The 26,411-nt window shown below is 37.7% G+C and overlaps 1 protein-coding gene across 1 annotated transcript in view; it reads right to left on the bottom strand.

Annotated features, from left to right (window-relative positions):
- Positions 1-26,411, bottom strand: part of MPP7 (MAGUK p55 scaffold protein 7) — a 158,799-nt gene that overhangs the window by 79,271 nt on the left and 53,117 nt on the right. The window contains exon 4 of the mRNA XM_082295756.1: positions 21,370-21,488. Within this exon, the coding sequence (XP_082151882.1) occupies positions 21,370-21,488 (119 nt within the window). The remainder of the gene's footprint in view (positions 1-21,369; positions 21,489-26,411) is intronic.

The raw sequence follows: 26,411 nt of genomic DNA, 5'->3' as shown, positions 1-26,411 counted from the left end.
AGGGTGCAGAGCAGCCGCAACGCAGGGGCCTGGCTGAGACATTGGAGTCAGCAAGGCAGCAGCCACGCGGGACCGGCAGCCACGACAAACATGCAACCATGTGATAGAAGTTGTAGCAACGAAAATCACAGGAACTGTGAAATGGTACAATGTAAAAAACAACTATGGATTTATAACACGAGGGGATTTATAACACAGGGGAAGAAAACAACTATGGATTTATAACACAGGGGAAGATTTATTCATCCATAGAACTGCCATTAAAAGGAATAACCCTAAAAATTACCTGCAAAGTGTAGGAGATGGGGAAGTTGTACAATTTGATATAGTGCAAGGAAAGAAGGGTTTACAAGCAGCAAATGTTACTGGGCCTGGAGGTATTCCAGTCAAAGGCAGCCGTTATGCACAAAATTATAAACAATATCCATCCCAGCAATTTCCCTACCCACAGCCTACTTTCCCCTTTTACCCTATACCCAATATGAACCCTTTCCTAAGTTTTCCCCATCCCCAGTTTATTCCTAATCCATTTTTCACCCCATGGCTTCCCTATACAATTCCCTTTCCCAACAACTCCTCTCCGATGCTGAGGGGGGGATGAAAAGGGGGAGGGAAGAAGTTAAACCCTCTCCTGCCTCAGTTTCCCCACAGAGCATGCCTGGAGAGTCCTGTCTCCCTTCTGTCAGCCTTAAGATGTTCCAGAGAATCTGGGTATTTAAAGACTCAGGAGGGTGGCTTGTTCTGTTTTGAAACTGTCCTTGTTGTTTTCAATGTTAAGTTTTAAATCTCTTTTGTTAAAAATAAACGGGTGAAATGTTGGGGTCCCTCCCCCCTGCAATACCTCCTTTATGCTCATATACCATGCCTTCCCTTTAGCTGAAAACCAAGGAGAGCCATTAAAACTGAGTCCATCCATTAACCCAGCACTGCTAAGTCCACCACTAAACCATGTCCCTAAGTGCCACACCTACACATCTTTTAAATACCTCAGGGATGATGACTCAACCACTCTACTGGCAGCCTGCTCCAGTGCCTTTCAGTCAAGAAATTTTTTCTAAAATCCCATCTAAACCTCCCCTGGTGTAACCTGAGGCCATTTCCTCTTGTCCTATTGCTTGGTACTTGGGAGAACAGACCGACCCCATCTGGCCACAGCCTCCTTTCAGGTAGTTGTAGAAAGCAGTAAGGTCTTCCCTGAGCCTCCTTTAATCCAGGCTAAACGCCCCCAGCTCCCTCAGCTGCTCTTCATCAGACTTGTGCTCCAGACCCTTCACCAGCTTTGCTGCCCTTCTCTGGACATGCTCCAGCACTTCAATGTCCCTCCTGATTTGAGGAGCCTAGTACAGAATACAGGATTTGAGGTGCAGCCTCAGCAGTGCTGAGTACCAGGGGATGTCCACTGCCCTGGTCCTGCTGGCCACACTATTGCTGATCCAGGCCAGGATGCCATTGGCCTTCTTGGCCACCTGGGCACATGCTGGCTCACGTTCAGCTGATGTCAACCAGCACCCTCGGGTCCTTTTCTGCTAGGCAGTTTTCGAGCCACTCTGCCCCCAGCCTGTAGCATTGCAGGGGTTGTTGACACCCTCAATCCCTTCGTCCAGATCACTGACAAAGAGATACTAAATGGAAGTGGCCCCAGTACCAAGCCCTGGGGAACACTGCTAGTGACCAGTGACCAGCTGGATGTAATTCCATTCACCAACACTCGCTGGGCCCAGCCATCCCAACAGTTTTTTGCCCAACAAAGAGCACACCTGTCCAAGCCAGGAGAATGCTATGGGAAATTGTCAAAGGTTTTACTCAAGTCCAGGTAGACACATCCACAGTCTTTCCCCATCCAGTATGCTGGTCCCCTTGTCACAGGAGACCAGGTTGGTCAAGCAGGATCCACCTTTCCTAAACACATGCTGGTCAGGCCTGATCCCCTGGGTTGTCCGGTACCTGCCATGTGATAGCACTCAAGACAATCAGCTTCATGACCTTCCTGGGCTCTGAGGTCAGGCTGACATGCCTGTAGTTTCCTGGATCCTCCTTCCAAACCCCTCTTGTAGATGGGTGTCACATTTACTGACTTTCAGTCAAATGGGACCTCTCCTGTTAGCCAGGGCTGCTGGCAAATAATGGAAAGGGGCTTTGTGAGCACTTCAGCCAGCTCCCTCAGTACTCTTGGGTGGATCCCCTCTGGCCCCATAGACTTGTGTGTGTCTAAGTGATGTAGCAGGTCACTCACCATTTCCTCCTGGATTATGGGGCCATCATTCTGATCCCTGTGCCTGTCTTCCAGCACAAGGGCTGGGTACCCACACAACTGGTCTTACTGTTAAAGACTGAGGCAAAGAAGGCATTAAGTACCTCAGACTTTTCCTTGTTCTTTGTCACTATGATTTCCCCCACACCCAGTAAAGGATGGTGATTCTCCTTCTCCATTTGTTGCTAAAAGAAGGTAATATGATAATAGCATTTGCTATTTTATTTTTGCAATGTTAAGCAAAACAGATTAAATACTGGCTACAAACCCAGTTATTCATGCAGAGTTTCTAAAAATGTTTATTTGGCTTTAAAAAAAATTCACTTTGAATTCATTGTTCCTTATACAATAAAACAAAGGTCCTATTATATGAGATTTCACAGACTTCATTCAAATGGGCCTTTTTTTGTCAGTAATAGGCAAAAGTTTTGATGACTTTGCTTATAGGAAAAGGTTCCTAGATAGACAGAGGAAGTTCAGACCAAAGCTAAACAAGTTGCACTTGCTCCAAAATAAATTTCCCTGCCCCTTTAGAGCCAAGCAGTCTACATGGCTACTGTATACAGTATTTTCAAAACTGTTTTTCTGTACTTTTAACCCCATTTCCAAAGGAACAAGCATCAGAACAATTCCAGATTTGAATGAAGCTCTATAATAGTGTGAGCTAAGCACATTAGGTCCTTAAACAGAAAGAACAGAACAACATCACACTTTTTTTCCTATGAAACAAGCAGTCTTCAAACTGCAGTCTGTGGATGCTGAAAGATCCCTACAATTTTAATGCGCTACCCTTCATAAATACATTTTCAAATAAAATTATGAACATCATGTCCCAGTCTGAACAGTACCAGTCAGAATTCGATAAAAGTACAGCAATTCTCTTCTCCAAAAGCACACACTGACCTGTGTAAACACATCTCAAAATTGGTAAAAGTTTGAGAAAAATATTTCATAAGAGCAATACTGAACTCAGGATTCCAGGTTTCAAATTGCTCTTTCCAGTTTATGGCCCTTCCGTCTACACACTCCCACTTTGATGCCCCCTCCGCCTCCTCTCAGTATTATTACTTTAATAAAAACACTTTTCAAATTGGAGCATTCAGATTTAAACGGAAGAAAGAATTTGAGGTGGGCTCACGTAAGTGCCTATTTCTCTCTCTTCCTTTCGTTAAGAAAATGGTAATGTTCATCATTCACAACACAAGATACCAAATCTTTCACTAAAGATCATGACTCAACTCTCATGAAAAATTGTGCAGTACCGCAGACACCGCAAACTGAACATGCATACAGCAAAATTGTCAAAGCCATATATAAAGACTACAAGGTTAAATGGTAACAATACTCAGAATTATAACCATTTTTTATTCAAAGACTGAAAAGCACATAACCAAAGGAACGAAGCATCAGTTTCCTCATCACCACAAGGAAGACAATGACTAATCACAGACAAAAAATATATTTGATTTCCAAACCAATACTACTAAATGACATCTCTTTAGAAAAAAAATATTGTAAGCTTACATTTTTTGGTATTTCAGTTACTGATAGTGACATACTTATGACCAACTGCAATATTTGTTTATATGTCAAATATATCAGGAAATCTTCATTTCTAAGTTACTTTTAAGATATACTTTTACCTAAAGAATACATAATGTAAGCAAGAAAGGAATTGCAACTCCCACTGAAGAACTTCCGTTTTGAGAAAGAGTACACAGAAAAGTTGCACAGTTGTAATGAAACAGAGATGGAAACAGTTTTTACTGCAATGACCAAACAGCTTTTTATACAATGATTCTAAACACAAAACTTGATGAAAAACATTTAACTCAAGACACGAATGAATTAAAAATTAGTTAGTTCAAACAAAAAATAAAAAAATTTCAAATAAAAATTATTAGAAAAAATGTATACATGTCTCTATTATTTCAATCCTACATTCCAAAAATAAACGTGGGGGTTTGTTTTTTGTTTAAGGAAACCTTCCATTCTTTCTCACTGAAATACTTCCTTTTTAGGTATCACCTGACTGTGTCTAAGTAAGGCAACAAAGACTTGCAAAATGTATGCCTAACTAATTTAATTATTATGCATAACAAATAATCCAAAGAATTGATCTAAAACATCAGAAATTAAAAACTTCAAGTCTTGGTATTGGTCAGTTTTCAAGAAATGTAAGTTTCTTCAGCTTTATAGCAAACCTTTTTTAAACAGTGCAAATATAATGTTACTGGTTTATGTAGAAAAAGTGTATCTCCCTTTGAGGTCTGGTATTTTAAATTTAAAGATCTTTATGAATCTGAGAGGAGGATTTTTTGCTCAGAAAAAAATATTATCTAAAAGAGATAAACATAATTATACTATATAATATATAAATATTATATATTTTTATATATTGTATATAATATATATTATACTATATAATAAATATATATGTATATTATATATAATATATATAAAATATATATTTTTATATATATATAAAAATATGAACGGGAAAAGGAAAGAAACAAGTCTGGATGCTGCTGGAATGTAAAGAACAAAGACCACTTCAATAGCTGACTGCACTTTGGAAAATATCATCATCTGAAATCCTTCTAAGTAGAAAACATACCAGCAACAAATGTCATCTTACTGCTGAGGGTCATCTGGGAAAATGGCAATCTTGGAACATTTCATGACTGGTGAATGAATTTGATTATCTGATTCAGCAATTTAAAAAAACCGAAACCAATATGCTATTATTTCCTAGTGCTTTATGCTGGTATGTTGATTAACAAAGAAAGAACCATAAAGTGAATTCAAACAAAAATTTACAACACTTTCTGTGCCAATACTAATACACATTTATGTTACATTACTCCCAGTTCTAATCAGAAGACTGAAGAGGTAACTTGCTAAGAATATGGAGATAGCATGTTTAAAAAATAAAATTCATATGCAATTAGAAGAGCTCTTTTCCAAATAAAAAGGTAACAGGACAGGTTTAAAATGAACAACTGTATGGTCCTGCTTTGTCAAATAAATACAGCAGAAGAAGAAACTTCAATGTGAGACAGAACTGAAAGATTAGAATTGTCTTTGGAAATCTGCTAAGAAAGTATAGAAACACTGTGCAACAAAAGCAGGTCCCCAATTCACTGCTAATAAACTTCCTTAAAGGCTAAGTTTAAGATTTAATTTAGAGGCTAGAAACAAAACACATATGTGCCTAGATTGAGTACTTATCTCAATAATGCTTCAAGTGTCTCAATGTTTTCTTTCAGAAAACACCTATACTTATATAAACATTAAAAGGATCTAATTTGCCCACAAGTATGTTTTACCTGTAAACGTTCTGCTTTGTAAACTTTTCTTCTGATACTACTGTTTTTAAACATCACAAATTCAAACTGATGTTTTTATTTTTATGTCAGTATACAGAACAAAATTTCCAGACATTTTTCCAAAAGGAAGTGATTTCCACTGTTCTGTTAACAATATAAATCTAAAGGAAAGAACTTTCCTAACTCTGCTCACTGAGTAAACACAATTCTAACAGGAACGACAGCTAAACTACCCGTTTGATTGTCAGACAGTTGCTTTTTTCAGCAAGCTCTATTTGCCACAGAACTAGGATCCTATAGAAATGCCAAATAAGTATTAATTGAAGATAACAGGATTTGCTGCATACAGGCTAAGGCACCTTGGCACAGAATTGGGCTTTTTCAGTTTTACTGTTCAAGCAGAGACTGCTAACTTTAAATCATGAAGAGTTTGGTTTATTCCTGCTTAGTACAGTAAATATCATTCTTACAGCCTGTAATCAAAGCAAGTTAGTCCAAGACTGAATTCTATTCAGGTTCCCTGAAGAGATCACTTCTGTGCAGTTCAATGTTACAGAATTAACCCATTCAAAACCCAAACTTCATTCACAGGCATGGACATCTATGCTTTGAGCTAAAATTAAATACATTTATATAAATGTACACAGACATACATTTATCAATTAGCACCATCTAGTGGGGTCAGTACAATTTATGTGATGTGAGAAATACGCAGCTCGCTGTTCTGCTTTTTCTACATCCTATGCAACCTGTTATGATACAGCAAAGGTCAAGTAATTAATAAAATTTGGATGTAAAGACAAAAATCAACAACAACAACAACAACACAAAAAAACCCCCACCACCAAAATAATTCTAATTTACAACATTATGTTTTTCCTCTTTAAGTTTAAAGAAAAACACTGACACTGAAAACTGCATGTCCATACATATAAAAATTTACTGAGAGAAATAAAAACCCTCATCTTTTATGCATTCAACATGTGCATAACACAATTAAAATTTAATTACTATTTTCTATCTTAGTCTTTTGCTTCCCTATTACATGCCTCAAGAAAAATCAGCCACTCTTTAAAAGAAGCTACTCAGAAGCATCAAATGATGCAAAAAACCCTTTTATCTAAGGCCTCCATCATCAGAGCAGAATTCTGCTGTAAACACAACTTTTGCTAAAACTGCACCAAAGTCCCACAAACACTGGATCCTAACCCATAACACCAATAAAATAACAGATTAAATACTTTTGAAATATTCAAAATAATTAATTTTAAAGAGGTCAACTATAAACAGATACTAAGGACTAACCTTACCTATTTATGCAGTTTCTCAAATATGAAATCTAGTAATGGATTTTTAGTCAATTCTGCATTTAAAACTGCAGGAGACTTAAGTCATGCAAATAAACAGTGCTGAAGAATTTCAAATGTAAAAGCCATCAGAGGTAGACTCCCCTATACATCAACCTTAGGCAAGACAAACAGACAGACAAATAAAAAGCACCCACACATGAAGGTGTTTAAATGCACCAGGCAAAATCTCTAGCAGCCTCTGCCAACAGGCAAGGAAGCTAAAAACATCACCATTCCCTTCTCCCTCTGCCTGCATACAGTCCATGTTAAAAAACAAAGCAAAACAAAGCAGGAAACAATCACTAACATTATGTTCATACTTAAGAGTATTAGGACAAGTCACCAGTGTAAAATTAAACATTTACTTAAAAGTCCTTTAATGAAACCATGGTCATGAAAGCAAAGAATGCTTATGAAGACATGGTTTGCATTCAAGCCTTCCCTTGTTTCTAAAAGAGGTGATCGATAGCAAAGCCTCCCAAGCAGATCACAACATACTGAACAGACACTGGACAATGAGGGACAGACACAAAGTCACTTTTTCTTTTTCTGGGAATAATGGTAAAAGTAGGTGAAGAAAAATTGAAAAATGTGGAGAAAATACATAAATAGGGGGGCAAAGTTAAGGTCAATAAAAACCAGCAATAGAAGACTTGCAGTAAGTACTTCAGAAGGCACAGAATGTAAGAAGAGAAGCTGCTGAGGTCTGCACACTGCAGCCAGAGGCCAGGCTACAATTTAAACTGCATGGAAATCAAAACAAAGAGATTCTAATAAATCAATTAAGAGCAAGAAGTAAGATTTATAGCAAGATTTTTAATTGAAAAAGACATGAAGACAGCATCTGAATTTTATTTAAAATGATAGATGTGTTAGGAGTAAATTGTTCCAAGTAAGTTCAACCAGAAAATTACAATAGTGTTAAAGGACAGAACTAATTCTCAACCTTCCCTGTAGAGGATGGAGAAACACCAACACTTAAGTGCAATGTGTGCTGTAGAATAAAGAGAAATATGAAAACTAATGACAAAATATTGGAAGAAAATGGCAGTAATTTAGGAGAGATTTACTGCCATTTCCCCATACCTTTTCAGACCAGTGCACTTCAGGTTTTGCACTAAATCATCTAAACATGCAAACCCATTTCACAGGAAGCTTCAAATCAAAGCAAACATATTAATTTATTTTTATATTGGAAGGGGTAACACAAATGTATTTGCACAGGTGTACAAAACTACAGCACACCATGTCTTTAAGTACTGGAAAGCTGGTAGAAAACAGCAGAAATTGCCTAATGAGGAGAGAAGAGTATCAAAGATAAGGGAGCTGCATTGATACTCCTACCATTACAAAAAAGAATATAGGGATAAATTCAGCAATTTTATTCTTGAAATAAGGATCTATAAATATACAGACCAGCAACACAAAAATACTAACTACTGGGATGCCAAGAGATTTCCTGACAGTTCCCAGCCTGGAACTCCAGTCTCCCGCTCCCAAGTAGGATTCAACCTAAACGTTAGCTAGCATGATGTAGCCTGGTTTGCACTGCATTTGAATATGAAACTAGCAAAAATTTAAATAATATCAGGAGAAAGTATCATTAACCAGGGATATTTTGTTTTATATTTTTATGCCATGAATTGTAACATTAACAAAACCAAAAAGCAACAAATTTCCTTTCCTATTGTGCAAAAATGTCAGTTTACCCTTGATAGAACAACAGATTAAAAATAATGGTCCGGCTTAACTCACTTGAGTTCCCCCAGCTCAATCAAAATACAGGGAAGTACTTTAACCGTACCCATCTTTGCATGATCAGCCTCAAGTGTATGAGAAGTCACTCTCGCCTACATAATTAAATCAGTGGAAAAGCTGAAGTAAGTAAAAACCAGGATGACATTCCCACAGAGAAGCCATGACAGAATGATTATGAAGGGATAATAAACGCACATAATACAAAGGGAATTTAAGGGCTTCCACACATTAAAAATTCATTTAGCAGTAGAAAAAATAAACAGAAACTAATTCAATTCTGAAAGTTAAAAGACCAATATACATATTCAGAAAACACAGAGAGAAAGAGCAGAAGCAGGACAGAACATGTGACCAAGCTACATATAGGTGCACCTCAGTGGTTTCCTGAATACCACAAAAGAAAATATTGCTTCCCTTTTGGGTGAAGATAATAATAAAACTTGGTCAGATTGTTAGTTAGAAATTGGTGGAAAGTGGATGTTTCCAGATGAAAGTGCATAGGCACACGATTACAAATGCTTTGTTGCTTGGCACGTGCTATGGTATGATTTGTAGTTAGCCTTTAATGATACACTAAACCTCAGTATGATTAGCTTAGTATTTCAGATGCCAATTAACATGATGACAATCATGGGTTACTTTTTTCGTAGAATGTTTGAAACTTCGAAATTCAAAATTACACCCTGATTTATGGTTTGATCATGATTAAAGCTCTGTATGCCTGCAGTGTCGTTACTGGACTATTTAATCACTAAATCCCAACAAAAACTGCTCTCTTCCATGAAACCTAATCTGTAAAGCACATTAAAATTTAAAATACTTTATGAAGATTATATCCATAGCAAATGCAAAGCAGTACTCAAGGCTATCCCATGTATAATCCCTAGCATTTATAGCTGGCAGGACTGGAGGTTTTTTTAACTCCTACTATCAAAATAATCGAGGCGGTCATACTTGTGAATAATTGAAATCACTGGAATTACCTTGTGCAGGTTGTGATTGCTAGCAAAAACCAACAAGAAAAGTTACAGATAGGGAAACAATACAGATTTAATTTACAACACACAATTAAGACTGTTCATCTGCTGCCATGTTCTCCACTCAGTAAATACCATGTTCTTCAGAAAGGGTCACACTGTACCTGAGCCAGACGGCAGAAAAGAGTCAGTGGCTCGAAGGGCCAAAATCTCCTCCTCAGGGGAGCAATGATTTCATGTTAGTGCTCTATGAAACAGAGTGAAGGAGAAAGGCACCAGGACTGAAATCAGAGGGAAAACAACCTAAAATTGAAGGCGAGAGCACAAACTCCTGACTTAGCATTAACATTCTCTGAAACAAACAGTTCTGAAGTAATGACCAGTAAAAGGATCAAGAGGATTACACTGATGCATATAGTACAGTTTGTGAATGATACATAATGAAATTAAAATAAGCAACAGAATTCAGAAGTCAAAATGGATTATTATTTTATTGATAATAATATTGATGGGTGTATGTCTCTCTGCGTGAGATCCAAGTCCAGACAATGATGAAAAGAGTATGTTTGTATTTCCCTGTAGCCAGAAAATAAGAGGAGACCTTCATCTGGTAGGACTTACAGTCTTAATCTGTGGCTGGGTAAAGAGCTTAGAGCCCAGGCTGTACTTGACACCTGTGCTGGTATTACAGGAATCTACAAACATGGATCTCTTTAGAAATCTAGAGAGCAGAAGGGTGTGTGTTTTCAACAGTGCCTTGATCAGCTGGAGATGAGAAATGGGACCAGGCTGCCTGCTTTTTTTTCATATGATCGCCATTGGTGCTTGTGTTGGCCAAGTGCTGCTCTGCCTGTTGTAGCCCTTCTGTTCAGTTGGCTACTGGTGCAGGTGCTCAGCAATGGCTGTATCCATTTCTTACTGCACCAGACTGCACCTCTGCAGCCAAGACAGAGGAGTCCTCCTGTCCTGGTATTTACTACACTTGGCAAATCTCAAAACACCCTCAGTTCTAGCACTGATGGAGTATCACTTAGTTTGCATCTAATGAAATAGTATAACTTTGCAAATACATGCAAACTAGGTGAAAGCAATATTTTCCCTAGGCATTTATATAGCGATGTTAACATGGCATACAAATATTTCCTCTTCAGATACTTACTGTCTTAATTTTCCTAAGAGATAAAGAATTAATCCAAGCCTTATTTGGTAGACAAGAAATAGAAGAAGCCTGCAGACATACATGGGAGAACACACGGAGGGAAAAACTGGTCTTAGGGAGTGGGGGAAGACATGAAAAATACCTGGCCACAAGGTATGCATGTGCAACTCTAAATCGCCCACTGAGGCTCCAGTGTTTTTTGAAAACAAATCCAAGACAGCTCTAACTTTAGATCACTCAATGTCACCACAAGAATAAGAAAGATTTTTTTACACCACTGATGCCTCAGAGTGGTTCAGGTGGAGCAAGAAAGCTTGAAACCCTTTCCTCGGTAGCACGGAAACAGACTGGTCACCATACTGGAGATGTTATGTCAAAGTGAATCTGTACATTCAGGTTTTGCTATTGCACTGAAGGCACAGTTAGGTTACAGCAATTGCCTGTAATAAATTACTCATCCTTGACTTGCTGTCAAAGTTTTGCACGGCCTGGTTTTTGTTAGTGGGGGGGCCACAGAGGTGGCTTCTGTGAGAAGCTGCTAGAAGCTTCCACCATGTCCAGCAGAGCCAAACCCTGATGGCTCCAAAGATGGACATGCTGCTGGCCAAGGCTGGGCCAATTAGAAATGGTGGTAATGTCTCTGTGTTAACATACTTAAGAAGAAATCAAAACAAAGGTTGTGGCACAGCTTTAATTTCAGCCAGAGAAGAGCAGGAGTGAGAACACGTGAGGAGGACAACTGTGCAGACACCAAGGTCAGCGGAGAAGGAAGGGGGGGAGGAGGTGTTAAAGGCACTGGAGCCCAGCAGGCCGTTATGAACACCATGGTGAAGCAGCTGTGCCCCTGCAGCTCATGGGAATCCATGGGGAATGAAGAGATCCACCCGCAGCCTGTGGGGGAGGTGCCCATGCCAGTGCAGGTGGATGCCTAGAGAAGGCTGTGATCCAGTGGGAGACCTGTGGAAAGAGGGGCCCCTGCTCCCAGGCTGGAGCAGCCTGTCCTTGGAGGACTGCACCCCACGGAAGAGTGACCCACGGTGCAGCAATTTGAGGGGGCTGTTGCCTGTGGGATGGACTCACGTTGCAGCAATTCATGAAGAGCTGCTGCTCATGAAATGGACTCACTTTGGAGAAGTTTGTGGAGAACTGTCTCCCATGGGAGGGACCCCATGGTACAGCAGGGGAATGACTCCTCTCCCTGAGCAGCAGGAGAAGCTTCAGGTAATAAATTGACCCTAACCTCCATTACCTGTCTCCTTGTGCCACTGGGGTAGGCGATAGAGCTTGGACAGAGGGAGTGGTGGGGGGAAAGGTGTTTTTAAGGGCTTATTTTACTTCTCATTATCCTGCTCTAATTTTGTTGGCAATTAAAATCACTTTGTATCTCTAAGCTGAGCCTGTTTTGCCCTTGATAGTATTTGGTGAACGATCTCTCCTGGTCCTTATCTCGACCTGTGAACCCTTTGTTCAATTTTCTCTCCTCTGTCCACCTGCAGATGGGAGTGAGTGAGCGGCTTTCATGGATGCCTGGCACCTGGCCCAAGTCAACCCATGACACTTGCATAGACAAGTAAGCCTCATTTTTTGCATGCTCTGAAATCTTATTTCTTCAGCTCCCAACTAGTTATTCTGCAGTGACTGAGCACCAAGTGGAGAGTACTGGTGTGTTAAGCACTTACATGCTGTAGCTCTCAATGTAACTTATGTTTGAAGTGAACTTCACTGACGCCACTACACCTGCAAAGTGAGCACTGGGTTCTACAAAGATACACAGAAATGGGTATTAGAGAAAACCACCTGTGGTTAAGAGAACACTGCTATGCAAATAGTGCCATGTGGAAGTCTAAAGGAACAGTGCACATCTGCCATACTACGGTGCTTTCTTCTTCCCATGCTTCAAAAAGGAGGAAAAGGATTATAACAGAGAGAACTGAAAAAAAAGGTTGGTTTTGGTTTAGGGGTTTTTTTAAGTGCTTAGGGCAACACAGAAGAACAGAAAAAGAAAATATGAGATGCTTGCATGCCTGTATTTCATACCAAGGAAAGACAGTGAATATGTGTGTAACATAACAAATATTAGTGAACACTACAAATGAACTTCACAAGGATTAGCTGGAGAAAGGATACAACCAAGACTTCCAAAAAAAAGAAGGAAAGCTAATATAAGCAGTAACAAAACCTGCTGGTAGGAAACACTGGCAGGCATTTTTGCCAAATCTTAAAAGTACAATTTTTATTAAATCTTATTGTATCAGTTTCCATGCTTCAGAAAGATTTTATAATATCACATCCCATCTTTCTTAACTCTTAAAATGTTTTCACAGTGCAGAGGTTGGTTTGGGTAGTTATGACTTTCTGTTCTTAAAAGGAAAACAGTCCAAGACAGTAACAAAAAAAAATTGTTTTAAACACTCCCTCACATGTTCTGCCACAGAACTTCTGGTCCAAGGAAAAAGAACACTGTAGAAAAACAGTTTAAAATTACATTATCCTTGGATGTCTTGGATTTATCAGACTATTACTGAGTAGGTTATGAGACCTTTCATTAGTCTCAGTATCACAGACAAAAAATGTATCACTTTGGTTAAGTAAATATTGCACAAGCTTCGTAAGACAAGAAAAATCTGGGTATGAGCATAGATTTTGGTTCTAAAAGTTCTCTTTGAACTGCTGTACCAGTTTGGTTACCAGGCTGGTACACTACCCCCTTGGTAACAATGAAATTACAAACTATTTATCTTAGAAGGATTGATTTCCTTATTTTACGTCCAGTACATTTTGGCTGGATTTCTGCTACTCTTTGGAGGTTTCCCAGCAGAAACTTTAAATCAATTACCACTGATCCAAAAAAAAGCCTCTGTCTGGACTTTAACCTAAACCAAAGTTTTTTCACATTCCAAAGCACTGATTTATTCACAAGTTTTAAGTAATACTCAAACACTTCACACCTCTGATTTAATAAGCTTATCTGCTTTATTTTTAATTTTAAAAGTTTGTTGGTACACCCACCTGTAGAGACTTCTGATATCAACTTAATTTTTACAGCTTTTATGAAACTAAACTGTCAACAAGACAATTTGATCCTTTTGGGATCTGATCCTTGGATTTTTATGATTATTTTTAACAAAGTGGGCTGATAGAGGAGTTGATGACAGGAATGGGACTTCCTCATAAAAATCCAGATGAAAAGTTGCAAGTGTCTATTACTAAACACATTAGCAGCTCTGATGTAGAAACTGAAAGATCCTAGAGACATCAAATCTGTAAACTCCTGACAAAGAAGTTAACACTAGATATTCAGTTTAACTTCTACCAAAAAGTACAAAATAATAATATATGAAAAAAAAAAACACAAAAGAAGTATTTACCACAGGAGAACCCATTCAACAGACTTCAAATAGAAGGACAAAATGATTATGTCCACCAGCTGTCTGCTTCCTAGTAAGCGATGTATTAATTACAATTATAAAAAATATTTTTAGTTATAAAAAGTATCAGTTTAGTTATGTAGTTTTATTTTTATCCATATTTCACAATTCCATGATTCCGTCCACTTGGCCCTAACTTGCATTCTTCTACAAACAAGGCTACACCATCCAAAGCTATGCCTGAATAAACTGGAGGTGCATTTTTTCACTTTATTGAAGGCAAAAATAAGCACAGGTATGTATGAGTGAACACACATGGCAAAACAACTTTGTCTTTACTCAGAGAAGAAACATGGAAGGTTGGGAGATTTAGCTATTATTTTAAAAGGAGTCCATTTTTATTTTGCTTCTTTTTGCCCAGTTATTACCTGATGTACTGTATTTTTATACTATAAAAGCAGAAACGAGTCAAAGGGTTCAACTCACACAGAGTGACCAGAAATTACCTGCATCTCAACAAGTGAAGCAGTCACTTGCTCAATGCCTGGCTGCTACCTACCTTTTTTCCTAATGTTTTCATGGAAACAATATCAGCCTGAATAAAGAAAAGATCCGGTACTATTTTCTATAAAACTTCAATTACCTTATTTTGATTAATCTGATCACTGTTCCCATGGAAATTAAGTTTAAAGGCAGCTGACTGCCTCCAGCTAATAGTGATCTCTTTACTTACAGATTTCAGTTTCTGGCAATTGAGCAAGTCTCAAAAAATCACTTTGGCTTCAGAAGTAACTCTTTAAGTTTATGTGGCATTTCATGAGGAATAACACCTTGCATTACACTTTTTTTAAATGTAATAATTTTGATGGAAGCAAAATGACTCATTGCTTCAGTGGTAATTACTCCAAATACGAACACAAACTATTGTCAGTCATCAAGAGGCTTTCTTATAGAGCATTACTTTCCCAATAATTTTCAGCCTTTGGTAAGCAGAAAGCACGTGGCAAGTTTGTATTTTGGTATATAAATTAGACCATTACCTACAAATACTTTGCATGAGACGAGTACTGAAATTCTAGCACTCCTTCATATTTGTTCTGTACATAAAACCCAAGCAGAAAGCTTCAAAGATTAACTAGAGATCAACATTCCTCTCAGAAAATGAGAAAAAGAATGAGAAAAAGAAAAGTCTTAGATTTCCTCCATGCAGATTTAGTATATATTTGCAGATTCAGTATCCTAATACTGTCACATACTCCCCACTACCTACTGATAGGTAGTTCTTTAGAGCTGAAAACTGTATCATGTTTTACCAATAGGAATTAAGGCAAGATTCGACCAAACCTGTTTCAACAAGAGAACAAGGACATCTTTACAAAAATTAAGATTTCCTCAATCTCTGATGATCTGGATTTAAAGAATGACAAATAACTGCCACCTATTATCTAATTCATCATTATTAATGACTTCAACTATAGTAAATTCCTTCTCCTCTTGCCAGAAATAGCAAAAGTTTCCACACCAGCACAACAGACCACATCTGTGCAGTGTTTGGACAGTCTGCATTACAAGAGTGATCACTTTACTTGTGCTGTGAGGAGCCTTTGCTTGCTTTCTCTGACTGAAAGATGTAAACTATAATGTACAAAGCGACCTTGCTTGATTCTCCTCTAAAGTTTGAAGAACAATTAATTTTCATTGGCCATGAATTGTTATTGACTGTCAACCACCTCCTCCACACTCACACTTCCTCCCCCAGATGTCCAGGTGGTAAATCCTTACTCACACTGCCTTTTCCTTCATTTTTCCTATCTCCAAGGTAAACAGCACTTCAGACCTCCACATGAATTTAGAGACCTGCAGTCTATTCGCTTTACTGGGGAGGCACAGCTTTTAAAAGATAAATATGGTTGAGAACTTAGCGGTAAAGAACCTTAAGGTCTTCATATATCAAAGAAGCATTTTTGTGACTGAGCTATCAGATTCAATGAGTCCACCCACTCTAAGGTGGCCCATACATCTCTCCAACTCTCCAGGGCTTTCCCTCAAAACCACAACCCTCTCACATCTGTTAGATAACTGAGGTTAGGTACAAAACCCCAGTCCCACTTCCTCTTCCAGTGCATTTTCCAGGTTTGCTGTTCTTGGGTGACGGAGCACCTCTGAGCTCCTTCTGAGGTGGCTGGTTTTGTCTGCCCTGAAATCAGAAACCACTCTCACCACTGCCTTAACAGGTGCAAATATATTAGCCACCAAAATCCCCTCACAAACACACCCTGCTCTCTTCCTCTTCTATATAATGATTGACAGGAAAAAAAAAAAGTGCTGAGACACACAGAAAATAGACAAATTGAAAAATAAATTATGAAGATTGTATAAATATTAGTTCTAGAGAAAGTATATAGGAAGAACAAAGCAATGGGAAAGTAAGTAAGTTTTGTATGTCCAGCAAAAAGTATTTCAATGTCAAACTTGAAGGGCAGAAGTAGTTAACATATTGTCATCAGCCTTCCATGCAGAAAGCCAACTCTATCTCAGTATGATCTCCAACATTCATTTTTTTATCATGTGTCATGCTCAGTCTTACACTATCTGATACATCCTCCTCAGCCACCATCTACTTTTCAGGCACACTCAGAGATGTCATTCCCTCCGTTTATGGGTCACCCCCACCAAAAATACAGAAAAATACATTCAGAACAATCAATTGTCACACCCAACTGATATAATCTGAAGTCCATTTTCTCTACACTCCTATGGGAAGAAGATCCAAATCTTTGGATGCCTGAGCTTGTGCCCAGGCAGGAGCATTCACCATTTGGATGCACGACAAGAGGTGAATGCACATGATCTGGGCAGCACACACCTGGATGTTAGCTGCAGAACAGCTGACATATCACACAGTAGGGGAAAGCTGCACCATATAAGCTTTCACAAATGCCAAAATAACCTGCACATCTCTTCCCACGTACAGTCCAGACTGAAGATTTAGTACATCATCTGCAGGTAGTTGATTTTGTCACTGAGGATGTGTCAAATCAATCCCTTTTGCTTTGCCTAGTCAACTTAGTTTTTGTAAATATTATCTTTGGTTTTTTTATTGCCAAAAATGGAACCACAGTATACTGAAACCATCCACATTTACATATTGAAAAATCTTGAGTATTCACACTGAAAATTTCCAGTGCTTCTATACCACAGTGACTGTAAAATTTGGGCTCTGTAATCATGTAATTCAATTTACATGCCAAAGAAATTTCACCAGGATATACGTGACTAGTTTATTTTTGGTATGTTTTTGCAATTTACATGGTCAACCTCTAGCACATAGAAAATGTACACTCTTAGAACTTCAAGTCAAATCATATCCAGGTGAAACCAGGAAAATTAGCACAAATTAAGGTTTTGCAGGGCCAGCTACCTAAAATACTATGAAGTTACAATAAAATGATTCACCATGTATTCCTTACCTTTGCAGTAGCCTTTTTTCCTAGTGCAACACATAGCTTTTTGAATGTACAAACTCCTCCCTATCAAGAGAAAGAGCAACACCACTTGCTGTGGCTTCTTTTTCATAATGGAAAGTACAGTACTGAGTTGGCCAAAAACAATCAGCAAACTGCAATTGGTTATGAAATGGTCTGGTAGCTGTGCAACAGAAAAGTTTACTCAACTCTTGAGCATTACATCCACAACCAGAAATGTGTAAGGCAACAGTGCGAGTGGAAGCTTCATCCTGGAGCTAAACAGACAAACAGTAAAACGTGTCTGGTGCACTAACAGCAAGCAAACGCACATGGAAATTCTTGCAGCTCCTCTAAAAATAATCCAGAGGAGTAGTTAAAGCAGATCTTTACTTGTCTTTTCTAAAAAAATACCCAAGCTGAGCATGTGTACCATTTCAGGTATCGGCTATGTCAGTGCTCATAATTACCCTAAAGGATCTACCCTTCATGTTTCTATTCCATAAATGTCTACAGAATTAATGGGATCTCTGCTATATAAAAAGGAATGAGACAGCTGAAGATTTTTGGTAAAATTTGAGAGAGTCATGTAAGAAGACAAGGAAGTAACAAATTTTAAACACTATCCAGAACCAGTTTTCTCTTCCAAACTGTCAACAACAGTTGTGGATTCCCTCTTCTCTGTACTTTGTAAACTAAAATCTAATCAACAGATTCCTTTGTGAAGAAAAGGGACAGCAAGAACAGTTGCATCAGTGTTTGCTGGTTTTACTAACTACAATAGGAATGTAATGTAGGGAACAATCCAGTATTTGCAGGGGAATGGATTGGATGACCTAATACAACTTTTCCATTTCTAACTTCTTAGAACAGCTCAGGCTGATCCAAGTTCTCAAAGAGATTTCTATCCAACAATACTGAATGAAGAGAACTCAAAGACAAGGTTTGGGGCTTTTTTTTTCCCTTCTTCTTTTTTTTCTTTTCAATATTAAGAGAGCCAGAATAGCAAACCATATGCTATAGTACACAACAATGAAGAAAAAGCTATAGTAATTAAATACCCATAAAACTTGGAAAATTGATACAAAAAGTAGAAAGTCCCTTTTGTACTTAAGTCTTTCAATAATCTTGGAGCATTTTATCCATTTTATAACTTAGGAAAAAAGCTCTTTTATAATACCTGAAATTATTAAACAGTAAGGTAAGAAGATCAGTGTAGAAACTTTTCTTAAGTGATGTGTTAAAATAGAGAAATATCAGTGCTGATTTGTAGTATACCCATGTTCGTTTTCTTCCTACACTGCCACATACCAGGATCACAACATCCTTGGCTCAAAGCTAGTGCACACTTTTTCCTTTCTTTTTTCTTTTTTTATTACAAAATATGTGTCATCATTCTCTGTCTGCAGAATTAAAAACATTTGTCTTTGCAAGTACAGTTGACTTTAAGAAGTTACTGCTAGGAAAAACAGTCTTTCAAATAAGACACCAGAACTCAGAAAGAAAGATTTGGCACTCCCAAAGTCTTGTTAACAAAGAAAAACTATGGCAGATGGGGTTCGTTCTTCTGCTCTTTCAGGTCTCTTCCAAAAAGGCTAGGGACTCTCTTCTCTGAAACTTGAGAGGATAATGAACAGTCCTTCTAAAAATGCATTAAAGGTCAAACAAATACCATGGGTTTCACATACAGTTAAGCCCATCTTGAGGCAGGTATATGAACTAGATAACATTTTGAAAGCTCTTCATACCCTACTTTATATACTACAACTCCACAGAAATCAAAGGTGAGGTTTGAAAGCCTGTGACATACACTGGGTCAGACCAGATGCTGTTAATAATCTCAGTTCTTGTAATTAAAAAACTTTGTCTCTCAAATGAAATTAATATATTGTTTTAAAGAAGGGCAACTAGTGAACACTAAAGATGTAGTTTTGAGATTTCAAGAATGACATCTATTTTAAGATAGTGTGAGGCTTAATAGGACATTAAAAGAAGCATCAGCAGGGTCAGAGTTTCATGTATATTTAATATTTGGACCTACAGAGCACAAGATAAATAATTAAGATGGTTGGAATATTTCAGCACCCTCTTGTTGTAACTGCAATAAAGTGACCATTCCTTGATGCCCTTTCTCATCTTTATTTTCTGTTACAGTCAGAAAGTCCAATCCACCCTGCAACAACAAACAACATGGTAACCACGGCATGCCACCAGGAGAGCTGCTACGAAAGCCAACTGCTCCATACTGAGAGCATACTCCAAGTGAGTAAACCAGTTAACTGCTGTCTTCTTTTGGAATAAGGGGCAAAAGGCAGTAAGTGAAGGAGTTTGAAAAGCTTTAGGTTTTGGCTCGATAAAAAATTAGAACAAGTGTTGGAGTGACAATGTTTCACAGATCCACACTCATTTTCTAGCCAGCCTTCTTTAATTCCCAAACCAGAAAGAAACCTAATTTAGCAACTGACCTAACGTTTTGCTTAGATGCACACCACTGTCAGCCTACATCAGAAGGATGACTGGTATTCCTCTTACAGTGATCTTCTGAGCCACCTGCACAGACAGCTGCAGCAAAGCCGCAAGGAGTCTGGGAATTACAGCACTTTAGAAACTTTGATGAAATTCTTTAGGCAAGCAAGTATTGCCAAGCACTGTTCCACTGTTTGTTGCTTTTGTGTATCAACTGCCAGAAGGAACTTATGTTTACTTTTATATGTAAATTCTCAGATATTTTGAAAAGTATCACCAAGCACTTGACCAAGTATCAACATTATTACATCTTTTTCCAGAATAAAACAGCTAAAGAAATGGGAAAATGTGAGTCTTTCAAACCTACTTAGAAATAATCCAAATTTTAAGCTTCCTCTAGATCAGTAATTGACAAGGGTTAACAAATTCTGTACAAGTCTGCATATATTCATGGCACGGGTTACTACCATCTATGACTCATTTGAGACCTCAGAATTTCTTTCCAGCTTGAATTAGGTCTGTACTGGGGATTGACGACATATTTACCATTTTGTAGGAGTGGAATAATTTTAACCAGCTGATTGGTCCCATTTTTCAGCTATACACAATTTTCAGATTATTGGGGTAGCTCTGTGTACTCTGACAGCACGCTTTGATTTCTTGTTGCTGATCATTTTTGTAGCATAATATTTTACTCAAGTATTCATCCAACTTATTTTAGGCTGTACTTTAGTCCAGCATATTTATGAGCAAAACACAATATTAAATGGAGACAAGCCAATAAAAGAAACAGCTTACTAGAATTTCAGTTGACTTTGTTAAAGGAAATTATTTTAAATTAATGTGGCTACTGAACTCTTGCCATACTTGACCTCAGAAAATATATTCCTTCTAATTTTTGCTGTGAACATTTATTTATTTAAGCTAAACTCCAGGTCTTGAATGTTGACCATAAAGAAGTGTCAGATTTCCTGCTACTATTTCGTACTCTTTTTTTCCTAAACAAGGGCAAACAACATATGTTTGTTGCATTAGCATTACACTGCCAGAACATCACTCTTAAATGAAATCATCTATGTATTTTTGGTAAAATCTTATTTAACAACTTCCACCCTGACAGAAACAGACTTAAAACAAGGCTGTTTTGTTTTCACTGAGCAACAGTTTGGTCACAGGTTTACTAGATGGCGCTCAAAACATTTTTCCATATGCTCTTCTCAAAGAGAATCTGACTTAAATGTGGTTTACCTTCACCAGTGAATGAAGGCTTTTTTCACCAAACATATCCCAGAGGAAGGTCAGGTCTTCCTGGCTGTCCACATGTGGCTGCAGCTGGGCTGGCAGTGCAGCCAGCAGCTCGTACAGACCTATAAAATGAAAATATAACACAAAGTGTAATCTAGGGTGATCTCATTAATTTCACTTAACAGTTCTGTGTAATTGGCTGCCTGGACCATGTCATTTTAACTGAAGAGGGAGTCTGGAGTATCCGGCACAACATTAACTTGTAGAACCAAAAGGAACATTTAGAAAAAATTATTAAGAAACAAGTATTAGCAGCGTACTTTTTACCTTGTCACAGTTGTCAAGCTTCTACATCCATATATATTTACACAGGGTTATGCAGAAATTCATAAAGGTTTTGAAAAAAGGACAAACCCAGAAAAAAACATACATTCCTTTGCTTAATCGTTATTCCATTTCCCTTGATGTTAGCCAAAGAGTGAAATGAGTCATGAATAGGAAAAACTTCCTTAAAAGAACAGAAACTGGATAGGGTGGTCCATTAAAAAAAGGTTCGTGGTTTCTCTAAATATTTCTTGCTAATATATTGCTTAATATTTTTTTCAATTCTGTGTTCAGCAAGGATCCACAGCAATAGAAAAGCAACTTCTCTGTTTTGCAAGATTAATCTTTTAAAAACAAAACCAACACAATTTTCCCAGACATACATGCACCCAGAAATATTTCAATAACATTTTTAATTTGCAGGTATTTGAGATTCTCTCCAGGGTTAAAGCAACTGCTGTTCTCCGTTATTTGTGGCACACCTCAGCAGCGGTCTCTGAGGGGCAGACAGTAGCACACTGTTCCACAGTAGCGTACAGCATAAAATATCCATCGTGCATACACGCCATCAAAGTGCTGTCCAAAAAATGTAGCAACAGTGTTTGCAGCAGTCCTCTTTAGGGAGGTAACCTGGAATGAGCTGATATCAATTCATAGCACATGTTTAATTTTCCAGTGGGATTACTCGGGGTAAAAAGGACAAAATGCCTTTTTCTCCTGTCTGCTGTCTACAAAAACACCAATAGTCTCCTGGGATCCAAGATACACGGTCCTGTTATTATTTTTAGTCTGAGTAAGTGCTGCTGTTCATCACAAGAACAGATTTACAACATATTCTACTGGTAAAAGAACACTGCTGTAAATTACAGGCTACCTATTGTTATTATGCTTATTATCTCCTTAAAACTTATAATTTAGAATATTTATTAGTAAACATAATTTCACAACCTTTTCAGGCAGTACATATCCCTTTCAACATTACATACATCACCTTTGGGTTCTGATTATTTACATTTTCATCTTTTTAATGCCTCTTGGTAAAATATTTTGGGGAAAAAAGCTCTTTCCAGATATATTCTTTTTGTGCTCCAAGCATTTTTTGGTGGTTCATATTCATTTATCTTGGAATCCTGCTTTTATTTAAATTTGTTCTCGTTTTCGCTTCAGAAACACTGCAAAAAGAAGATACAACTCAAACCACTACAATTTTGCAGACAGAAAAAAAGACCATCAAGCTTTGCCTAGCAAGATACAATCAGTGATTGAGCTGACACCCTGAGAAAACAGGTATGAATGGGATTTGTGGCTACAACATCCCACACAATTAGAACTTCAGAACTTAGCAAAAATGGTTGTTTTCATCACACAATTTATGAAAACATTTTTATTTAGAAAATTTTAAAAAACATTTATTTTCTCTTAGAAAATTAAAACATTTATTTATTTTCTTTCATTTAGAAAATTTAAAAAATTCTTTACAGTTGGCCACTTTTCTTACTGCAAATATATTTACCTCAAAATAACTTGAAGGTTGTCAGGAAATGGAAAATAAATCTTCAATGTAACTTGCACTGTGGCATAACTGCTTAGGAACAATTCATGCATGTCATTCAGAAGAAAGAAAATAGTAACTTCAGCCACTTCCTTAAAATAAAAGACGTGTAACAAAGTCAGCTTTCTTTTCCTTGGTCCATCAGATCTGCTTAAATTCCACATGTAATCAACTATAAAACTATTCTCTCCTTGTAACTTGCTCCTCAAAGCTTTGACAATCAAATCCCTAGTGAAAAATAAAATGAAAGTTTGTATTTCCTGATGGATTAACTATTAGTGACACAGGGAGGGACTGAATCTGCCCATAATAAGACTTTGGTTTTACACACAAAACTCCCAGAGAAAAACCCTGCCTGCCAGGGTAGTGCTGAACCCTGCAGGTGCTCACACACATGAAGGTTTCACATCCGGCTCAAAAGTTTCTGTGGACTATACTTACTTATATATCCCTGAATTGCCCATTCCAGAGAAATGGGCGTCCATGTCCCTAGTGTGCTACTCCAGCTTCCACAGCAATGCACTCGATCTGTGCAACTCTCCTGGGGAAGTAGAGACAATTAAAGAGGTGCTGACTGATTTTATCCAATATCATAGCCATGTTTCTAGTTCTTCCCTGCTTTGGCTCTAGAGTCCAGTGTTTATAGCTTTCAGCCAGAAGGAAATGAGAATCCAGCCCTTCTCTGCAGCAGTGGAAACTGAGGACTGTGCCATGCAGTGTCCTGGAGAACAGCACGCTCTTGCTCTTCAGACTCCTCCCGAAACTGAACACTATGTAGCCAGGAATTAAAAAAACAACTCAATCAAGGAGCCAGGTAAAAATCAGGCAGAAGGAGGACTTAATGTATTAACCTGGGGAGAACACAAAACAAAGATCTAGAACATGTTTAAAGTTAAATTTGTGTCATTCCAGATCACCTGACTCAGCTCCAGAAGGTAATGGCAGAAGAAGGTGGTAGCACCTGTAAAGATTTACCTTTTCTCTTGTTCCTTCTTGTTCCCTCTGTGGTGGCACAGTACCACAGAATCAAAAATTTTCAGATGAGCATTTTGATTTTTATATATTAAGAAATACAGTATGTGGATCTACACACACCTCCAAGTAAAACATGTTTTTTACTTGTGTCTAAATTACATGAAATGTGTTGTTACTCATTACACTGTGAAGAAACAGTGAAAATTGTGGCTGGCATGTGACTTTACCAGCACATGGCATATGAAAGAAAGTGTTTTTGTGATATGGACAGGGACACAATAATTTGTCAAGTTAGTGTAAACTGGTAATGAAGTTGACACCACTATACTGGCAGCCAAACATTGGCCTAAGTTTAATTACCAAATCTCACAAATTGTCACATGCATCTTTCCTACACATGAAGGGCAGTAGCTCAAATTCCTGCAGCCCTGTAAGATCTCACTGTACACAGATGCTGCCATGCAGCAATAGAAATTATCTGAATTTCATAGTAGAGTGCTTCAGATCAACTTCAAACCTCCTGCAAAACTTGTAAGTAGTATCTCAGGTGGTTCTAGAAGTCAGAGCCAAAGGCCATGGAAAAAAAATGCAAGTTTAACAATGGTTTTAGTACTGCCAGGCTGTTAAAACCAGACTTTTTTTTAATTGTTCCAGTAGCAATTATGTAGTCTGAAGGGATGCCATACCAAGGACTTTTGATTACTTCTAAAACCAAAAATTAACTTTCCAAAAGATCATGGTGATACCCCCTAGAATACAGATGGTTCTGCAAATTAAAAACACATATTCCTCACATAAGCCCTGGAGTGAGACGTATCAGTACCTCCAAGCTGAATGCTACCACTGCCTGCCAGGCCTTGACTGTGCTCTTGGTCTCAATTTTGATGTTTCTCTTGAAGTCCCACCTTCTTGAGTCATATGGCATGCACGGACCTCACGTTTTTTTGAAAGGTGCCCACAATGTAAATAAACACAACCAAGAGCTTTAAAAAAACGTATCTACAAGTTGTTTAAATTAAAAAAAAAAAAAAAAGAAAAGCAAAAAAAAAAAGTCCCATTGTTTTTAATGCCTGATGTTGGCAGCACTGTGTGGAGTGTCTTGCAAAAAAAATTTTTTTTGCTTTTATTATACACTGTTGCTATTCTACTTAGTTCCTTGATTTTTTTTTTAGTCTAGTGTAAGTTTAATCAGCATTTATACTTAAAAGGAATCATGCACCCATTGGAATTAACTAGTATCAAAATATTTTGGGTGTCAAAATTCAGAAAACAGGACTTACACAAGAAAAACTAATTTATTTCAATTTTTAAAAGTAGATATTTTATCCCCAGAAGACCTGAGCATACATAAAAATACCCCTAACAATGTGATTAAACACGGAGATGTAAGACAATTATGCAATTTTAAGAGGGGAAGTAAGTTTGATGATTCCTACAGCTCAGGGCAGGGGGAACCCTAACGCCCATCACAATGTAATCACACCTGAACATACCCAGATTAGTGGAACAGGAGCAAAAAGGGCCCTTGCTATGTTAAACAAGGTCACATAATCGAGTGGCAGTAACAGGAGCTAATTCCAGATAAATGAAGAAGCTCCTATTTTAGATACAAGCATGCTGCTATTTATATTCATGTAATATAAATTAGGTACAGTATCTAACACTTCGTGAACTCAGTAAAACCCTATAGAATGAAACTCCTACTAAAAGCAGACAAGCATTGCACATGGGAATATAATTATAAAACTGTTGTAAGAGTGGAAGGGGGAGAGGGTTGTTTGAAGGTACTTATAGAGTCTATTAAATCTGATTGCCTGACTCAGAATAAAGAGATTTAAAAGTAATAAATTAACACTGGACAAACAATAAATTTTTCATAAAATTTAGTTCATTCAAGAACGGTGCCATAGGGAATTAAAATCCATTAACTAGATAGCTTTGCCTACAGAAATAGTCCATATAAACTACACACATGTAGATAACCTAAATCCACATACACAATCCAAAACTAAAATTTACACAACAGTTTGTCATGGATAGAGAAACTACTCTGAAGCTTTTGGACTTGTTGCAAGAACAGGTAAGACAAAATGGCTGCACAATAAGTCCTGTAGCATTCTGCCAGCTTGAACTAAGGTAATTTCAAGGGAAAATCCAGCTATGTTTGAAAATTCAGCACTATCCCTGCCTAAAA

The sequence above is a fragment of the Coloeus monedula genome (genome assembly GCF_965178545.1).
Source record: "Coloeus monedula genome assembly, chromosome: 1".
In the NCBI taxonomy this organism is placed as follows: domain Eukaryota; kingdom Metazoa; phylum Chordata; class Aves; order Passeriformes; family Corvidae; genus Coloeus; species Coloeus monedula.
This window is presented reverse-complemented; position numbering and strand designations above follow the sequence as displayed.